The following is a 19,778-nucleotide window of genomic DNA, read 5'->3' as shown; positions in this document are numbered from 1 at the left end:
CTGTGCTCCACCGTGACCTCCGACCTCTCACCCCATCTCTCCCTGTCCACTGGGCCAACAGCAGTGATTTATCCCCCTGACATACCAACAGCTGTGTTGGGGGCTCTCAGCGGAGTGAGGGCTACTATTTGCCGCCGTGACTAATCGATAACAGACTTCAAAAAAAACGCCAATCGTGAGATTTGGGAAAAAAAAAAAAAAAAATACACCAGGCAATGACACCAGTAACCCTAAACCTTTGCTGTGGCTCTGCCGCGCTGTAAACATCTTGGCAACATTACTGGAAACAATGGAAATTTGTGTGTTTGTGTATGTGGGTGTGACACCTTTCCATAAAGCCATAGAGGACATATTATCCCTCTAAATTGGTGATTAGGAGGATCTGGGTTTGCAAATGGAGCTTAAGACGAAGACAGTAGTTTCCCTGAGCTTTTAGTTGTTTAATAGAAATGTCAGTGTTTGAGTTGAGAACAATCATTTTTCCAAAGTGCAGTTGAGCTGCTTGTTTCGTAACAAGAGCGCCCTTTCTCAAATGCCACCCAACCTGAAACACAGGTCTCGAAAGATTTTTTTGTCAAGGAAAAAAAGATATTCTGTTCTGTTTCTACTCTTCATTTCATCAATGATCTCTGCATGTACTCAGTTTTACCTCAGTGCCCCAGTCATTTTAACAAGAGCGACTTCATTTTGTTTGACAGCTTTGTTCATATAACAGGTGTCTTTTCTCTTTCTTATATGACAAACCTCATTTTGTATGAACAGTAATCAGGAAAAAAAAGCAGTTTTATTTTGATAAAATATATTTTATTTAAAACTTTTGAAAAAAAAAAAAAAAAAAAAAAAAAGCACAAAAACTCATAAGTTTCAAAAAAATGCACTGCATCTTTGAAAGGCTTATGCTTAAATTTCTCAGTCAAGTATAAATAGTCTTTTCTCTCTTTTTCTTCCATCGTTTGATCCAGCATGTGTACATCTACGGATGTGTGTGTGTGTTTTTGCGCGCGCGTGTGTGTGTGTGTATGTGTGTGTGCCTTGTAGCGCCAGCTTCGACTCTTCCCTGAGAAAGTCTCTGATTATTTTCAGGTTGCTGATCATTCACCGGTCTTCAGTCAGCGTCTCATTCGCAGTGGGCCCAGTCCTCGCATTTTTAAACAGTCTTTGCCGTCCTTTACCTGGAAAGAAGAAGATGCCTCCGGTCATATAAAGAATCAACAATATTTAATTTCACTGCACCACTGTCTCGCTGTGTGTGTTTTTTTTTTTTTTTTTTGTTCTAGGGAAATAAAACACATAATTCACTTTCATTTGTCTAGAAATGAACAACCCATTTACAACCTCGCTGCCTTTACGGTCTAATTAATTTCTACATGCAAGAGGGAGCTGGGAATTATGTTGTCTTTTACATCAGTGGACTAGGGTTAAGTTGTTCCAGCAGGCTAAAAAAAAAAACAACAGCCATCTGTGTGTGACTGCCTGAATTTACAGCGGGCGCCAAGACATGTGCAGTGCGTAAAAAAGAAAAAGAAAAGAAAAGGAAAGGAAAAACACTTTGACGTACACAGCTCCAGTTAAAGTGACGAGTACATGAAGTGGTCACAAATAAAAGATAAACAGGTCCTGCATCAGAAAAATAAAAGGTCTTACAAAGCCACAACAACAACAACAAAAAGCACAACCCCGTCTGGGCTCAGGGCGGATTGGCCCGTTGCAATTTTCTCTGATGAAATCCGTCCATTTAACACATCAGTTGCATTTAAGACGCACTGGATTTCGAGGCCGTTTGACCATAGAGACGTAGGAACGGCATTTACCCCTTTTCTCTGGTTGCTCAAGCAGAAGGTGCAGATGGTCCGCGGCTGCTTCGCCCCGCTCTCCCCCGGCACATGGACCGCGCCGAGGCACGGCTGTCCATCAGCGCCGCCGTCTCCAATAAGCAGCACGTTGGCCAGATGGGAAATGTAGCTGGATGCCAGGCGAAGAGTTTCGATCTTGGAGAGCTTTCGGTCCACCGGCTCGGTGGGTATGAGAGTCCGAAGCGCCGTGAATGCGGTGTTGACGCTCTGGGTCCTGCCTCTCTCCCTGGCGTTGGCGGCGCTCCTCTGCTTCATGACCACCGCGGAGTCCGCCTCCAGTTTGTGCGAAATCCTCCGGCGCTTCTCGGTGGAGTCGCAGTAACTCTGCTCCGAGCTGCCGTCGCTCTCGCTGCGGTTCTCGTCGTCCTCGGACAGGAGGGCGAAGTCGGAATAGATTAGGTGCGTCGCCACAGGCCGCAGCATGGCAAAAGTCATCATGAGGAGTTACCAGTCCCGGCTCCAAGTCCTCTTGTCAGATTAGTCCGAAAACAAACTCAGGGGCTTTTCCTACATCTCAGAGTGGAGCAAAGGCTGCCGTAAAACCCCCCCCCGGCGAACACTGACGTTTTGTTTTGCTTGTTTGTTTGTTTGCTCTAAAATAAGCTGACCGTGTTTTCATAAGTCACTTTTCACTGGCCTATTTTAGGGATGGACCCGGACTACCTGGTCAGCTGGGCTCTTATAGCTGGATGGGAGGAGCTGCCAGCAGCAAGCTGTCGTTACAGTAGCCGCTCGACGACTGCCGAAAAACAAACAACGAGCTCATCAGAAATATGCTCAAATGCTACCGGTCACACACGCACAGTCATTTTACATAGTACATATAACACTACAGGGATTTTGCTCTCTGGGGCCCCCCAGAAATGTTTACAAAAAACATTGGCATTGGGTTGTTGTTGTTGTTTTTTTTTTTAAGCAATTTACCACCACACTTTTCAAGCAATTACAGATTGTAATTTTATTTTTCAAGTGCTGTAACTTTTGCAGACCGTAGCATTTGCAAGACACAGTATAGCAGTAGGTTATACATGTATTCACAGTGGTGGAAGAAACACACAGATCCTTTGCCTGATTATAAGCAGAAATATGACACTTAAAAATAAATAAATACTCCATGACAAGTAGAAGTCCTGCTTTCATAATCTTACTAAGGTAGACATAGTTCAGTGTTAGCAGCATGTTGGCGTATGAAGAGTAACACTACTCATTTTGCAGAAGAAGACCCCCCAATGAATGGTATGCCATTAAATATTATATTAATAATACTCCTGTGTAAGTAGCATCTCTCTGTTCTAGCTAGTCAAGGTTGAACTAACCTTTTACTACTTTATACACCGCTGGCTAGTTTACTTTGTGACAATGCGTCTTTTTTTTTTAACTAAACCAATGATTTAAAAGAAAAAACAAATCGTAACTATAGCTGTCAAATAAGGGTAGTGGACTAAAAAGCATGATATACACCATAATGGAGGCCCATATAATAATAATATTCGCCACTTAAATGTAGTGAGACAGATCTATTTAGCATAAAATGGAAATACTCGGTCAAATACAAGTACTTGAGTAAATGTACTTACACCACTGCCTGTATGTTCAGGGTGCAGGGAACTCTCCTCTTGTATAAAATGAATGTTTGTAGGCCGGGAGCGTGGATGTACACTTGCAAAATTCAAATGTATACAGATCATACAGAGTCCTTTAATGGCATTTGGGGACCGGAGTTTTCTCTCCAGTTATTTTACGGTTTACTATCTTGTGTTAGTCTGACATGTTTATGGTGCTGCCACCTGCTGAGGTTTGTTTTTGTTGGCTGGTAAACCACACCAATACAGTCGGGACCGAAATAGACCTAAATTGCCCATAAAACGTCAGTCCGCTCAACACCTAAACATAATTGTGCAGGCATTTGGGGAACTTGCGCAGTGGATGTGTACGTAAATTCTGCTTGACTTGCCAGCTCTCAGATTTACAATGGAAAGTGTCAAGTCAAATGCAAGAAGTTCTTTTATTTGAGTATCTTTTTTAGGAAGCCTGACTTAACGTTTGACCATTTATCACTATTTCACAACAGGGCAGCGTTTATACTGTATTTGAGATTGTAAAATCCTACTGTTATGTCCCCAGAGTAAATGCTGCTTTGGGCTCACACTGAAGATCACAGGTCAGGCAGCAGGAGAAAGTTAAGTGAGTAAATAAACACTGACCAGATGATCCTGGAATGGCAAGGATTTATTTGCTTGCCGCCCCGAGTTTAAAAAAAAAACAAAGCGGTGGCAAATGGATGATTTAGTCCCTCAAAGCCACATCGGCAGACACAAGCCTCCTCCAGCCACAGCCGGCAGCACATTCGGCCACTTCAACGTGCCTCAGCTGCGTCAACAGTCAGACATCAGACATCCAAACTGTCACCTGAAGCAGCACTGAGCTCCCAAGAAAGGACATGAACCAACCACAGGAATCGGCAGCGCCAAAGGCCGTGAAAATATTTCAATTAGCTCAAATAAATCGCTCCAGAGATTTAACCTTATAAATTTTAATTAAAAATACTATGAGCTACGAAAGATACACTAACTCATTTTAATTTGTTATGATATGAGATTGTGCAGTAATAAAACGTTAAGTGTCGAACAAACCCCCCTGAACAATCAGCCAACAAATTATGAGGCAAGTCTCAAACACACTCTGTTACCGTATGGTTATTTACATTTACCAGGACCCATGAAGACTCGCTCTGAATTTATTATGTGTCTCTCTGGGGCATGGGAACCAGTGTATGCTCTAAGATGTGTGTGTGTGTGTGTGTGTGTGTGAGAGTGAGCGATCACGTCGACTCGGGACTCAAGACAGAATTTGTAGTGCTCTTTTAACAACTCCCTTATTTCATGGAACTGTGAAATGGTCCTTTTGCTTGTCCGGAAGAAGTGGATCCATTTATCCATAGTGATGAGGCGGCAGCATGTTGGGTTTGCCACCCACTGAGGCCTGTGTTGTTGCGCTTCAGAGATCTCCGAGAACTGCAGCTCTGTCTGAGCCAGAGTGCCAGGTGTGTGAGGGGAAAAAAAAGGTTTTCTATGTCTGCGCTCTTAGATGTTTGGCCGTTCTATGGAAGGTAATGTTAAGTCTGTCGGTCCATCACTTTACAAGATGGATGGTCATGAACGTTTGTGCAGACATTTACTGTCTCCGGAGAATGAAATCAAATGACTTTGGTGAACCCCTGACTTTTCCTTTACTGCCGCCATGAAGTTGACATTTCAGGCTGTTAGTAAAATATCTCGACAGCCGTTGGTTTGATCGCCATGAAAGTTGGTAAAGATATTCATGATGCCCAGAGGATGAATCTGTGTAACTTTGGTGATCCCCTGACTTTTTCTATAGCACCATCAGCTGGTTAAAGTTTTCACTTATCCTTTTAAATATCTCACCTTTTACTGAATGGATTGACACAAAATTAAATACAGACACAAAAGGTGCCCAGAGGATTTTGAGTCAAATGTCTCGCCCTTTACTGTTTAACAGATTGTCTTGAAATTTAGTACGGACATTCCTGTCCTCCGCAGGAGGACTGAATAACAGAGATGGGAACTTTTAATGTCTTTTCCTGGTAATTAAATACACCGTTGAAAAAAAAAAAAAAAAAAAACAGCAAAAAGTAAAATATATGAATTTGGCATAATTATTACATAAGTTCTATTTCATAAAGGTGTGGCTGGGGTACAGTAATATTTATTTTCCATAACACATTAAAATTTGCATTTCAGTGCACAGCCAATCAGGTTGAGACCATTTAGTTCTATAAGGGGGCAGCAGTCACTTTGCTCCTCATCTACTTTTCTGCGGCCCTGCTGAGGAGTGATGGCTCGGCCACTGTCTCACTCACTAATGCGCTGTTGTTCTTTAATTCGAGCAGACAATTTGACGCCCTCCTCCTCTGCCCGACTCTCCTGCTGCTGACCCGTTTGAGTACATGTCAGGGCCAAGAGAGCCAGTTACATCCCTTCATTTGGTGCTATTCTATATTTTTCTTACTGTCAACAAATCCCCTGAAAAACCAACAATGAATAGATCCAGCTAACAAGTATTGCCTGTTTTCACAGATGTAGTTTTTTCCTCTGTGCCGTGCAGCTCCACTGTCGTCGAAAAACTATTAAAAACACATCAATGCGCCACAGTGCCGCACTGGCCGACATGTTCCTTCATTACAATCAACACAGGCTCTGTGGTTTATTTTGAGTGGATCCCACATACATGCTGTTGTAAATACTCACTATAGCATTAAATCTGCGGCTGAAAATAGTCCCTAACATTTACACTGTTTATTCCTGTCTGACTAATGTTTGATAAAAGCTACAGTGCTAAGATTTAGGAAAATTATTTAGCCCTTTTAAAAACGAAATTACAAAAATGTTTCCCTGTTTTAAAGATCTATGTCTTCAGTATGAACACATTGGCCTGGGGCAGAGGGCCACAAACAGGCTGGCAAAAATCAGAAGGTACTGACCGGTAGGGGAAAACATAAATCCATTGGGACTTCAGCAAAACGACTCATCACATACTGTGCTTCAGATTTGTACTGTGGCATGGGGGTTGAGACACCGTTAGATAATCAGGCCTTACCTTCTAAATGTGTTTTTTCCCCAGATCTGTGTTGGAACACAGGGACACGCAGTACCTGTTAGTGACACACGTGTAATCCTCAAGGTGCCGGGTCGCTATTAATAAGCAGCGCTGGTAGAGTGGCGTGTTAACTTGTAGGGGCATCACCCACCTCGCTCACAGGGCAGATCCGTCTAGCTCAATGGTTCCCAAACTTTCGTCTACCCTTGGAAGCCAGACACATTTTACTCATCGCCAGTTTTTCTCTTCTTCCCTGCCAAAGGTCTTTCCAACTTGTACTTTACATACAAGATGGACTTATAAGATGTACTTTGCATACAGTAATTTACATCTCTGAATAAATGTTGTCAACATGAATCTTCTTCTGAAGTCAGCAGAGTGCTTTTAGAGGACAAAGCTGATGGGAAGTACATGATAATATGTTATGCCACGGACAATGCCTTCCAAAAAGTCAGCCTGTCCTTTTATACTTGAGCCCTGTCAAGTTGCATATGTTCACTCATATTGGCACCGCTTTTCCATGCAAGTTTCACTGTACTGAGGGAACCAGATAAATGTTTAAGCAAACAGAGCCTGTTTACAAGTTTGAAGCCTGCCTGAAACAAACCTACTGCTACTATACAACATGTATACTTTGACAGAGCTACATAGAGATGAAGGTTTATGCACACTGCGTCTCTGTGGTGAGGTCATAGGGTGGACACGGCATAGCAAATCTGGCACAAATTACACGCCTGCAGCCACCAGCGGTCAGAGGAAATTCCGGATAGGAAGCTGTGAGAAGTCGTCATTGATTCGAGTACCTAGAACTAAACTCTTTCAAGAGGATTTGGTTCTAATGCCTCCCCAAGTGGAACAAATGGGTGAGCTGGCTAACCAGAGATCATTTTTCAGGGTTATTTTAAATGTAGACAGACTCTACAGGAGAGCATGAATCAGCTTATGTCTTTCTAGCTTTAATATGCCACTGGATCACTTTATAGACCCAGCAATTATAAGAAGACAGAGGGAAAAGCTCTTTCTATCAAAGTTTCTCTCATTATGCTCTACCACGATAGAAAAACTGGTAGATTCGTGTCTTTTAATATGCTCAGGAGTCTAGTAATCTAATCTCCTTACTTTGTGCAGCACTATACAATACAGAGGTGTTACAAGAGCATGTAACGCTGTGTGGGAAATACGATTTCAAAATCGGTTAAAAAAAAAAAAAAAAATTTCAGCCGGGGATGGGATGCTAAAAATAGGGAAATCTGCAAACACAGTGATGTTCAGATAAATTTGGCAAAAAACACAACACTCCAACACATGTACACAAGACAGAACTAATAAAGCTTGTTCAACACAAATAAATACTGTGTCTCAGATGAATGAGGCGCATACGACACAACTCCAAGCTCCAGTGTTTCAAAAATTCACTGTTAAGCGTCCTTTTATACTGAAAGTTAGCTATGTCCCTTCTGCTGCTTCAGTGATTCTAATTGTAAAAATCCACTCATCACAGCCTGTCCTCATCATGCACAAACCAAGATGCTGCTTAGAGCCCAACAGCCTCCTGGGGGGTCTCAAAATAGCATGAAGAAAACAAAAGCTTTGGAAGTACCGTCTGAACAATTTTTACTTTTGGACATAAAAAAAAACCAAAACAAAAACAAATATCAATCAGCTTTGTTTTATATTCTTCAGTCATTAGTCATAGTGATGTTTATTACAACAATTACAAAAATAATCTCCTTAGATTCTTGTGTTGGATTCTGTGTTTTGTTTCAATCTTTTTTTTTTTTGTCCTAATGTTGCAGGAGAGAAACTATGCTGAGCGGAGAAGATCAAACCCGCCAAATCTCATGAAAGATTTTTTTTTTTAAATAGGGAGCAGTCATCACAAGTTAATTTGTTAAGTCATCCCTGAGCAATACAACAGCAAATGGCGACAAAAGTAAATGAGAAGTGACATGGTCCCAATCCACATGTGAAAACTACCGCAAACACTTCCTCTCCTTAGCCCCCTAAATCTCCTTGAGCTGCTTAAATCCTCAAAGATAAAGCGTACACAACCACCCATGGAAACCTCTCCCCAAAGCAACAGGTGCACTATATTTTTCCATACCGGTGTTGCGTGTCAAAAACCCTTTGAGGATATGGTTACTTCCAGACAGTGAGCGGGCCACAGGAAATCTTCTCACACGCGACGATTCAGGGGAGAAATTTAGAGGCCTTTAGGGCTGGTCGGTAAAAGCCGCCCCAGGTCTCCCTTCATTTTCTCGATGGCCACAAAGGGAGATCATCAAGCAGCTCTGAGCTTGCATTGTGAAGGCGGTGACGTCAGAAAGGCCTCGTCTGTGCGCAGTGACTTGTGATGTATAGTTTACCTACGATGTTCTTTAAAACAGAGGCATGGGAATGGTTGTCTGGCTCGATTTAGGAAGCAGGGCCAGTCTCCAGGTCAGTACCCACAACAAACAGGGCGTTATGTAATATACTAATGCATTTACTTGAAACCATTAATATCATTATTGTGCATGTTTAAGGAAGGCAAAAGGCTGCTTTCTATGTAACTTCCTGTGAGCAGAATGCATTTGTACTCATCAGGGACAACAGTATGAAGAGTAGGCCATCAGTCAGGTTGTTTTTTTGCAAATTTTGTGAGATGATTTCATCTGATTCAAGGACGTGAGAGGAGCTTTGGTTTAGATGGGTTTCATATGAACTGAGCTGTACGATGAAGGTGTGAATGTGCTTCCCACGTCTCCTCTTTCTTCGGCAGAAGTAAGAAATGAGTAAGCAAGACTAACGATGATGATGATGATGAAGTAGGGGCAAACTCAGCATGACTCAACAACATCTTGACATCAGATGCTGGCAGTCTGCTGTTCTCATTACATCGGACTCATTCTACAAACCATCTGGTCTATAGGCTCCTTTTCTATTACCTCGTCTTCTTGTGCCCTCTGAAACGTCACAGTCAAATTTGACCGTGCATGAATGAAGTGGTGTGACACCAGAAGCACTGACATTTCACAAAGTTTGGATAAAAAAAAATAAAATACTGTATTTTGTTGTGACATTTGGTGCAGTCCTACTCAATCATTAGTACTGATACATGTAACAGTTACAGTCGGGTTTTTCTTTTATGAAAAGATTTATCACACAATGCACATTCGGTTCCTCCTCGTACTATGCTGCTGAAGAGCAGCTCCGCGCCATTTGATTTCTAAAATTAACACGAGAGCTACAAAGAGAGACTGACTACGGGGACGTTTTGATATAATTCCGGACTAAAATAACTTGAATGTGAAACAACTTGCATTTAAATCTTTCCCAGCAGGAGGAGCTCAAAAGGTGCACCTGAAGGAAAGGCTGCCGAGGAAGACATTTTGACGTGTCACAGCAGGAAAAGCACAGGGGTAGATCATAAAATGAACGAAGGCTGAATTCCTTTCACCGGCTCCAGATTCAGGGTCCTGGGCTGCGTCTGAAGTCACCCCCTTGTTCACTCAGTCACTACTCCCAGTGCGATGCATTGCACTGTGGGATTGTTAGCAGAAAGTAGTGTACGTGCTGTTGACATCATTTTGTTTGTTCCATTGTGTGGTTTTTGAGAGCAACATATAGCCATTAAATTTACACACTCAGAATTCAGACACTTGAATAGTGATTTCAGAGACATGCCATCTTCACATCATATCCTCATCTCATCGGGCTGATTGTAAATTTCCAGGTTCCATATCTTTCATTTTCTTTTTATTTATGGTGCGTATGTTGTTTGACACACACTTCTATACCGCAGGTCTGATACAGCAATGATCATCGAATGACATTCACAGCAGATGATGTCTGCCTCGAGCTGCAGCTAGACCAATCAAAGTCTGCATCCTTGAACTTTCACTCAGTAACAGGAGTTATAGAGGGCAGCACTGAAAGCTAGACCGTTTACCGCTCATTAAGCTTTGTCTTCCTACAGAACGATTCCAAGTATTAAACGTTTTCTTTGTGTTAAGCTTCATCACGGATGTATTTTTGATTAATAGCACAGCTGACAGAGACGCTTAAATAAGCAACGTCACTTTAGAGTGTATCATCTTCGGAACCACAGACAGCCGAGGTTAAGGAGCTCTTAAGGGCGTGTGCGCACGCGCTCGCTCTTCACGTTCGTAGAAATGCTTTTAGAAGACCCGCCCAACTACTAAGTATGGATCGTTATCAGGAAACAGGGCCCCGGACTGTAATCTAGAGCAGTTTAGTTGGGAAAACCCTTCACGTCAGCGTCTGAGTTGTAACTCAACATTCTAGTTTTTGTGAAATTCTGACGGCAACCACTTTAGTGACACCTGTGCATTTCCCACTTTGTCCAGCAGACATTCCAGTCCAGTCCAGTCAAACTGTCTGCTGTGAAAAAGGCATCGAAATTTGCAACCATCTTTGCTGTGAAGTGTCACTCACCGTCACTGTGTCCTCTCAGTAAAGGAAATTCTACATTATGTGCACAAAAAAAAAAAGTCAACAATCACTGTCGTAGAAACTTCCTCATCCTCAAGAGCGTAACTGCAGGAAACTGAATACTTATAATAACTTAATACATTCATTTTTATGTGGTAGTGCAACTGGTGTTTGAGGGTTAAAGCTATTAAATGACAGACATGTGTAACTTACAAAAAGACACATTTAAAAACACACACCCCACATGGCAATGAAATTACATTTCATCGCCATGTGTTTATCTGAAGAATTACATTTCCCCCTGCTGGTAATTCCTTTGCTTTGCAGTCACCAGCGGCAACAGAAGAGACATAACTTTGTGTGTGAGCCACCTGAGCCAAGTCAAAAAAAAAAAAAAGAAAAGAAAAAAAATTTGCAAAATCAAACAAAGAAAGAAACCAAAAAATAAAAAAAACCTCCAAGCTGCCTCCGCGTCACCGCAGATCAGGCGTTGAAGCCCCCAGGTAAGTGCTAAGGTCTGAGATGTTTGATTTGATGATCTTGGCTGGAATGGTCGGCAGGTTCAGCCTCTGGTACGCGGCGAACCTGTGACAGCCTCCAAAAGAGTAGTAGTAATTTCCCCCCTCTCTACCTTTGATCCAGAGCACGTCGATGGGAGGCACAATGCTGATGTCTGATGTCTCCTGGAAGGAAAGAAAACACTGTCAGTTGCTTCATGCAGCCGTTGTGGAGCAGAAGTTATGAAAGTATGAGCGATGAAGTGTTGGGGGAAAAAAAGTCTCATCTTTTTTTATTTATACTGGCATATTACAAAAAATGACACAATATACTATAATGACTAGAGGGAAACTACGTAAGTATGAATTATACTAATAATTATTAACATGCCAAAGCTCAAAAAAATTATACAAAGACTTTTTTAATGATGGTTTTAATGTGCATGAATCGCAGCGAGGGGGTGCTTGAAGGTCCGTAATCGTACACCTGGCAACACTGGGCATGTCCAAGTTCAGTCTAAAGTCAGCTGAGACAAGTGCAAGACAAGCTGTCACGAGCAACTCGTAAAATGAACCTTTAAAGTCTCTCAGGTTTCTGACTAGTGACCAGTTGAGACACAGCATTTGAACATTTTACTTTCAAAGCTGTGTTAATATTAGTTTAACACAACTGAGTCTAACAAACTAAGCACGTTTACAAGTACTGTATCTAAGAACAATTTTGAGGTACTTTTTCCATTTTCTGCTAATCTAAACCTCTACTCCACTACATTTCCAAGTGTAATATTGTCTTTTTTACTCCACTACATTTATTTGACACATTAAGTTACTGCCTACTTTGCAGATTCAGATTAATCACACAAAACATAATCAATAAGGTGTGATGTGCTATTATAGATCAAAATAAGACGTCACAAGCTACCCAGCAGTATATGAAGTAGTTAATATTGGCCCCATCATTGCAGCAATGAAGTGATGTTCACATGAATGCATCACTATTTCTAATCCAATAATGTGATACACATCATTCTGATATGGGCCATTGTGCATAATCAGTACTTTTACTTTTGGTACTATAAGTATATTTAATATTTATTATATATTTAATGATTATACCTCTGTACTTTTACTGAAGTACATATTAAATGCAGAACTTTCACTTGTACCTGAGTATTTCTACACTGTGGTATTGCTACTTTTAGTGAAGGAAAATATCTGAGTACTTCTTCCACCACTGGCCACAGCCTATCCTTAACATTCACAGGGTTGTCCTCAGCAGTGGCAAATTAAAAAAAAGCACCCAGTTCCTTTACTTAAGGTACATAAGTATTATCAGTAAAATGTGATGCGTCAGAGTGTAAACAGCATTTTCCTGTTGTAGCTGCCTGAGGTGGAGCAGGCTTTAACTGCCTTATATAAAGTCTGGTAATTTAGTCTGCTGCCCCCCCCAAAGGGTCGCAAGATAAATCTGAGGGGCTTGTGAGATGATTAATTAAAGAGGAAAGAAAGCCTACACAAATTTGCTGTCATCTTTTTCTGAATCTTTCCATAATCTTTGCTTTTTGTGAAATATCGGACACTTTGACATCTTTGGCCTCAAACAATTATCTAACTGAAACCATGTGAGAGGTTCAGAGGAGCTCACCCTCTGGTGGAACTGCTAACAAACCCGTGACAAAGGGCCCCACGTATACACTTTATTGTTTCATTGTAAGGAGTTTTGTATTGAGATTTATAAGGTCATGATGTTTTCTAATGTAAAATCTTGAATTAAAAAGTAACCGAGGTTGTCAGACAAATATGGTGGAGTAAAAAGTATAATATATGCCCCTGAAATGTGGTGGAGCATAAGGATAAAGTAACATAAAATGGAAATACTGAAATAAAAGTACAAGTATCTCAAAACTGCCCTTAGGTAGGGTACTTGAGTAGATGTATTTGGTTACTTTCCACCACTGGTGTTCAGACGCACGTCTGCAGATAAAACAACAGTGACTTTACCTTTATTGTGTTCATCAGACTTTGGACCTTCAGCTCGTCCAGTACCGGAGGGATCGGCCTGATGAGGACGCTTATCGGGACGCTGTGAACCTCCTCCACCGTGTCCGAGTGGATCGACCGGCCGTCGCGGTCTTCAGCGTCCGCCGCGCCAGACTCAGCGGACGCCGCCGACATGTTTCTACGGCATGAAACCGACAGCGGCGTCACCCGAGTTTTGGTGCCGAGCCGCAACCGGAACATTTAACTGCCGACTGCGGTGATGTGTGTGCGTCTCTTCACTTCCTGGATGGCGGTTTCTTTGCGGAGTGCGTCATATCTTTAATGGGCGGTTTTCATTGGTCTGCCGCGCTGTCAGTCACTCGTGTTCAACGCCCCCTCCCCGGTCTGTCTGAACTAACCTACATTTGACATTCAAAGGACCGGATTACTTGCAACTATGGAGTCCAAAACACTAATTTTAAATAAATAAATAAATAAATAATCATATTGATAAACCTTGTGAATTGATGCAAATGTTCATTATTATCATCAAATCATTCCTATAAAATGTTATTGGATAGTTCATTTTTATAACAACTGAATTTTATTGGATATCATTTTTATTTCAATTTCAAAATGCCCTTTTTTCAAGTCTTTTTTATTTCGTGTCACTTTTTATGTCAATATGTCCAATCTTATTTTGTAATTTCACTTTTTATGTCATGCTCTCACCATTTATTCCATAAGGTCACTTTTCATAACGTCATCTAAAGTAAAAAGTTTTTGTTTTAGTAGTATTTATCATAAATGTTGTTAGACTGGTCTTTGCCGTCGTATTAAGATACAGTAGGATAATACCTGGCCTACAACACACTGCTGTGAATGAGATGGCTGCCCAAGTCACTATTACATTTATTCAGGTTCACACACACTGTCTGTGCCACTTAAACTAGATTAACCGATTGTTAACCACATGGTCCAGTGGGAACAACTTGTGAACACAATCACCTTTTAAGTTGATATGGTGGACTTTTACAAAACTTAACTTTTATTTACACATGCGGCAGTTACGAAGCAACGTTATCATTCGTTTGGAGTTTTGTTTCTGGCCACTTGATGAATATAAGTCCAATATATACTCTCTTTTAGCTCTGTTTTTGGTCTCTACCAAACCATGAGGGAAATTAGTGGCTAAATGTTCACCATTTATCCTCTAACATGGCTAGATTAACCTCCTTGGTGGCCCTGGGGAATACATTTGTCGTTGGTACCCTGTTGACCCCAAATATTCATTGGTAGTTCCATTATTTCCACAGGCACCCGGACACCAACATGCACTCTGGAGTACTCCATTAGCTGACTGACAGAAAATTATCTGGCGACGATCTTGATAACTGATAAATAGTTTAATTAATTTTTAAGCATTATTATTATTCTAAAATATGAACATTTGCTGGGGTTTTTTTGTACCAGTTTTCTGTGGTAGCATACTCAACATTCTTGGGTTTTTGACTGTTGGTCAGGGGGGAAAAAAGCAATTTGAACACGTTAGCTTGATAATAATAATAATTATGGACATTTTCTCTGTATTCTGGTATTTTATATAGTGAACAATCAATCGATGGTTTAGAAAATGATTGGCATATCTATTGATAATGAAAATAATTGTTAGTTGTAGCCTTACAGTAATCTTGTGATGGAATAATACGACGTTGCTGGAGGTATTAATTATTTGACAAACAGAATAATGGAAGCAATATGATCAAAAATACAACCTTACAACAAATAAGCAACAAATATAAACTAAAACTGGAATTTGAGTCCCTCTACAAAACCGGGCCATGAGATGGAGAATGGAGGACCAATGTTCTGACATATTTGCGATTAATCAGATTATGTAGACCCAAATTAAATGGAGTAAACCTGGGTTTTTTGGGGTCCCTAAAAGTTTTCAACCCATATCTGTTGCTGACATCGGCTTTACTTCCTCATGGTTTGGGGTCCCACAGATCCCACTGCTGTATGTATAGAAATAATAATAGTAATTGAAAAATTAAGGATTCCTTCCTCTTTATATGCTGTGTTGGTTTCATCGGACCTAATTAAAACCCAGTACGAAGAAAGGTATTGACGTGGTAATCCTTCGCTTTGTCACAAACTGGAATTGCACATTCGATGAAGGTGACAAGATAACAAAATTACCATAAAGCATTGTTATGACACCAAATAGGGAAACATCTTACATTTTAAATGTAATATGGGCTATGCATGAATCAATATATAACAAATATGTATTTCTTTTGTTTGCAGGAGAGGCATTCATATACAAAGAAACGTTCAGTTATCCTACATGGTGGCATTATATGTTTGAGGTCAATTTGACCCAAGTTAGACCTCTTAAGAGCAAACTGTTATAAAACTCCAGGGACAGAAACCCAAATCGACTTATTTGGATCTTGAAGGGATAGAGCTGTGTAAACACCAAACATCAAAAAATAACACCACACACAGATACGGAGCATATGAAAATCGTTCCTCTTTTAACAACATTTTACAGCTGGAGTCTCTGAGACCCCAAACAGAGGAAATGCTTCATTTCCTGTAGCTGACCTCCGAAATATGTAATAAAAATTGTGTCAATAAGCAGTTCTTAGGAGAAGTCATGAAGTATCAAGCTGATGAAACAATGTTAAGAGTTTTCTAAACTGTCCAACACAACATTAAGGTTAACCCGTACTGATTTTCAGCACGTAAACAGGCCTGCATTGGCGGTGGCATGTGGAGTATTTCATGGCATGTACTTGCAGTAAACACAAACTTTACCCCTGTTGTAAGGTAGCGTATTCATTTCATGGCCAAACTGTTTCTCATTAAAATTCACTCCAGCAATTAGTTATGGAGTTGAAAAGAGTCGCTAGAAAGCGCAGGCTCCTTTGATGACAATGGTTTTTTTAATAAAGTCATTGTTTTGTACCCTTGACTGTTGCATGATGTAGGCTTCCTCCTTCAAAGTGCACTACTTGGTGATATGGTATTTTTTGCAGGAATTTCAAAGAGCCAGCCAGGTTGCTGTGGTTATAAAAGGGACGTCTGGGCTCAGAGCTTTGCACAGGTAAGTGGAAAGCTTCAAAGATCTGTGGCAGTGGAGTGGAAACAGAACTATTGTTGTTTTCTCCAACCCACAGCTAAAGCATCTTCTAATGAGGCAATTAAAAATGATTTCTTGGACAGGAGAGGCAGGCCGTTATATTGAATTATTACAAATACTTTGAACTACAATGGCAACACCTTTTATGTTGATTAATTGGTCACACAGGGATCAGTTAAAACATGAAGGGGGTTTATATATAGTATGTAATCATTTACATTGGTAGCAGTACATTATATACCCTTTGTAGAATAAAACTGAACAAAATATATCGTGTAATTTAGGTGCTGCAGTGAACATCGTCAGCTTTTTCGCCTCTCAAGTGATATAGCTCACTGCCCCATCAGACAGCTGGCAGGTAAGTATATTGATAGTTCTTCAGCAACAGCAACAATCTGTTTACGGCTTCGCCCAAAGAAGCTTTGCTTTTAAGGCCTCCTTACCTTTTCTACTGTTTTATTTCCCTCAAAAGAGCAATTTAGCTGACACCACGATGGTGTAAAAACAACTGAAAACTCCAATTAGGCTGTAATGCGTTGACACGGAATGTGCAGCTGGCTTCGTGACTGGGTGTTTTCTGTATGAATAACTACAGTATAGTAAATATGGATGGCGACATACCCCCCCCCCCCCGGGCATTCACTGCTTTGTGCGGTGTCAGACTCGAGTCGCTGCTTTGGCTGTCAATCAAAAGCTACTTCATCACGCGCCAAAAGGAACCGGCGTCACCTGAAGAGAGGAGACCCCTGTCAGTCAAAGCACCGAGACATGCAAATCGTCCCCCGGTGCCGAGGTGTGCTCGGAGTCCCGCCACGCTCTGCGCGGCCCTCCGCTGTCGCAGCGGGTCCCGCATTTTCCAGTCGCTAACGTATCTCAATTACTCAGATTGAGTTAGTCACACAGGTACAGCGGCGGGTCACGGAAGAACAGTTCCCACATAATGATTTGCTGTTAATATTAGATTTCAGTCCCCGTGGGATTGTCACACTTAGAGCAGCTGGAGAAAATTACCTGCCAGCTTTCCGATGGGGAAGTGAGCTATATTTATTTATACCTTCTCTCTTTTTTTTTTTTTTTTTTGTAGCCTACGCGTTGACACGCTTTTAAAGTGATAATTATTCCGACGGCGAGTTCCGGTCCTCAATCTAAGGCTTTGTGATGGATAAATGCCTCTGAAATCATGGCACGGTTAAGCAACAGCGGACGCTGCCGTGTTTTGCGGCTGAATGTGCGACTGATTTGTTCGGCGACGTTGATTACTCACCGGTGGCTCTCGCCGCTTAAAACCTATGAAATGATTTTTTTTTTCCTCTAGTGCGGCGTTTTAATGATATTCCTTGCCTTGAAACGAATTTGCTCTCCCAACCCCATCCTGAGAGAGAGAACAAGTGGCGCTTCGGGGTGAGGTTATTCAGGTGTGGATAAAGCAGTAGTCTTCCTTTCCATTTACGCTTTGTTCATTTCATTAACTTTACCCCCCCCCCCCGAACAGAAGCAGAATAACATTTGTTATCAACATAAAAAGGCACAAAAGCATTGTTAAGATTATCTTATTTGTCTCCGAAACAAATGATAGAAAACCTCATATCTGTGATTCCTTTGCCATCCTTGTTTCCGCATGTATTGCATATGAAGGGAAAAAGAATCTATTTAAAGAGTGCCCTCTTTGACTTTTCCCTGAGTGCCGATGACAAGTTGGATGTCTTAGATGCATGAAAATGTGATTTTGACATGACTTCAAAAAGAGAAGCATACGGATGAGGTGGACCCTCTGCCAACAGAGAGACGGGGGAAACAGATGGGCTTTACACAAACAGCACAAACATCAAGAACGCTGAGTTAAAGAGCTTGGCAGTCTCACTTGATGAAAACAGTGAGGAATGGAGGCGCTTTTAATGAGCATCTCTCCTGTGATGCAGAATGTGAAAAAGACAAACTGTTAGCTCTTAAAGGGGCAGTTTGCGGCTGGTCGGCCCTGACTGGCTGAACCGGGTGGTCTCACCAACCCCTTTTTGCGGGGTGACTCCGGGCTAGCGTGCACGCGGACTGGTGGCGACGCACGCGGGGACTGTCTGGATGTGGACCGAGGCAGTGCTCGGGGCGGGATCGGCCGACCCTCCTCCGGTTGAACCGATGGCACCCGGCGTCAACAAAGAAAAGCCCGCTTGCTGCCGTTGACCTGTTTACGCTGACGGCTGGCGGCCGGCCAACAGATGGCGCCAGATGTGTGAGAGGCGGGTCAGGGCCAGGGCCGGCACCGGCCGAGGAGTGCTGAGACGAGTCCCGATGGTTTCTGTAATTACAGAGCTGACATATTGTTTTCTGTGTCACCTGTGAGAAAGCGAGAGACACCAGTTGCAGCTGGAAAACGCCTTTAGTTGCAATTATCAAAATCGACAGACGATTATTTTCATCGCCTGTTGTTTGGTCTGTAAATACCAATGGTAAACAATGCCCATCACACTTTTCTGAAACCCATTGTGACCTCTTCACTTTAGTCCGACCAACAGTCCAAAACACAAAGATATTCAATCTTTAGGGCTGTCTCTAACGATTATTTTCTCAATCAATCAATTAATCAATCGTCCCATCTGCAATACGTCTTAAAAAAAATGGAGGAAGATGTCCACAGCTTTCCAAAACTCAAATCGCTTGTTTTGTCTGACAATCAGTCCAAACCCCAAAGATGTTCGGTTTTGCGCTGATATAAAGCGGAACGGCAGGAAATCGTCCCAGTTGAGAAGCTGAAACCATCTGGTGTTTGGCAAATTTGTTAGAAAAAAAGAAAAACGATTTCAATGATTAATTGGTTTTCACAACAGTCGCTGATCATTTTTTCTGTCACTTGACTAATCAGTTACCTGACTAATCGTTTCAGCTTCAAAATGTCGTTTTCTCTGACGTGTCCGAGAAAAAGACGGAGACACCAGTTGCAACGAAAACGCGTTCCCTCGTCGTCTCACCGGTTAATATGACTTGTAAATTGAATAATGACTGTTTTCTGGTGACAATCAAATGTGTTTCACCCTGCTTTTGTGTGTGTGTGTGTGTGTGTGTGTGTGTGTTTGTGTGTGTGTGTGTGTGTGTGTGTGTGTGTGTGTTGTGCGATAGCCCTGTTTCTGCTGCTGTCGGCGCCTGGAGTGACCCTGGGGTGACCCTGGGGTGACCCTGGGGTGACCCCCCCTCACCCCATCCGGGGGCAGTTATATTATCTCTCAGGCAGTCACTCAGAAGACGAAGGCACTCTCA

The 19,778-nt window shown here is 41.8% G+C and overlaps 2 protein-coding genes across 3 annotated transcripts; both read right to left on the bottom strand.

The window, feature by feature from the left end:
* Window positions 1-854: 854 nt before the first annotated feature.
* tcf15 (transcription factor 15) lies at window positions 855-2,757 on the bottom strand. Its single transcript, XM_040152868.1, has 2 exons — window positions 1,812-2,757; window positions 855-1,172 (listed from the first exon to the last, which is right to left on the bottom strand). Exons 1-2 carry the CDS (start codon window positions 2,289-2,291, stop codon window positions 1,110-1,112), a joined length of 543 nt encoding a protein of 180 aa, XP_040008802.1. The 5' UTR covers window positions 2,292-2,757; the 3' UTR covers window positions 855-1,109.
* srxn1 (sulfiredoxin 1 homolog (S. cerevisiae)) lies at window positions 1,115-13,694 on the bottom strand. Of its 2 annotated transcripts, XM_040152872.1 has the most exons (3): window positions 13,403-13,694; window positions 11,360-11,587; window positions 1,115-1,172 (listed from the first exon to the last, which is right to left on the bottom strand). In XM_040152872.1, the coding sequence occupies exons 1-2, from the start codon at window positions 13,640-13,642 to the stop codon at window positions 11,378-11,380; spliced, it is 450 nt and encodes a 149-aa protein (XP_040008806.1). In that variant the 5' UTR covers window positions 13,643-13,694; the 3' UTR covers window positions 1,115-1,172; window positions 11,360-11,377. The 2 variants fall into 2 exon arrangements, with proteins under 2 accessions (XP_040008806.1, XP_040008805.1); XM_040152871.1 differs by lacking the exon at window positions 1,115-1,172 and having other exon boundaries at window positions 7,748-11,587.
* Window positions 13,695-19,778: the final 6,084 nt, after the last annotated feature.

This window comes from Xiphias gladius, chromosome 18, assembly GCF_016859285.1.
Source record: "Xiphias gladius isolate SHS-SW01 ecotype Sanya breed wild chromosome 18, ASM1685928v1, whole genome shotgun sequence".
Taxonomy (NCBI): Eukaryota; Metazoa; Chordata; class Actinopteri; order Istiophoriformes; family Xiphiidae; genus Xiphias; species Xiphias gladius.
The sequence above is the reverse complement of the archived record's forward strand: the minus strand, read 5'-3'. Positions and strand labels throughout refer to the sequence as shown.

Bases quoted from the DNA above. Each gene is read 5' to 3' on its own strand.
- tcf15 (XM_040152868.1), bottom strand. From the start codon at position 2,291: ATGATGACTTTTGCCATGCTGCGGCCTGTGGCGACGCACCTAATCTAT. The intron at 1,173-1,811 runs GTAAATGCCGTT...TCTTCTTTCCAG, and splicing joins TGAGCAACCAGAGAAAAGGG to GTAAAGGACGGCAAAGACTG.
- srxn1 (XM_040152872.1), bottom strand. From the start codon at position 13,642: ATGTTCCGGTTGCGGCTCGGCACCAAAACTCGGGTGACGCCGCTGTCG. The intron at 11,588-13,402 runs GTAAAGTCACTG...CTTTCCTTCCAG, and splicing joins GTCTGATGAACACAATAAAG to GAGACATCAGACATCAGCAT.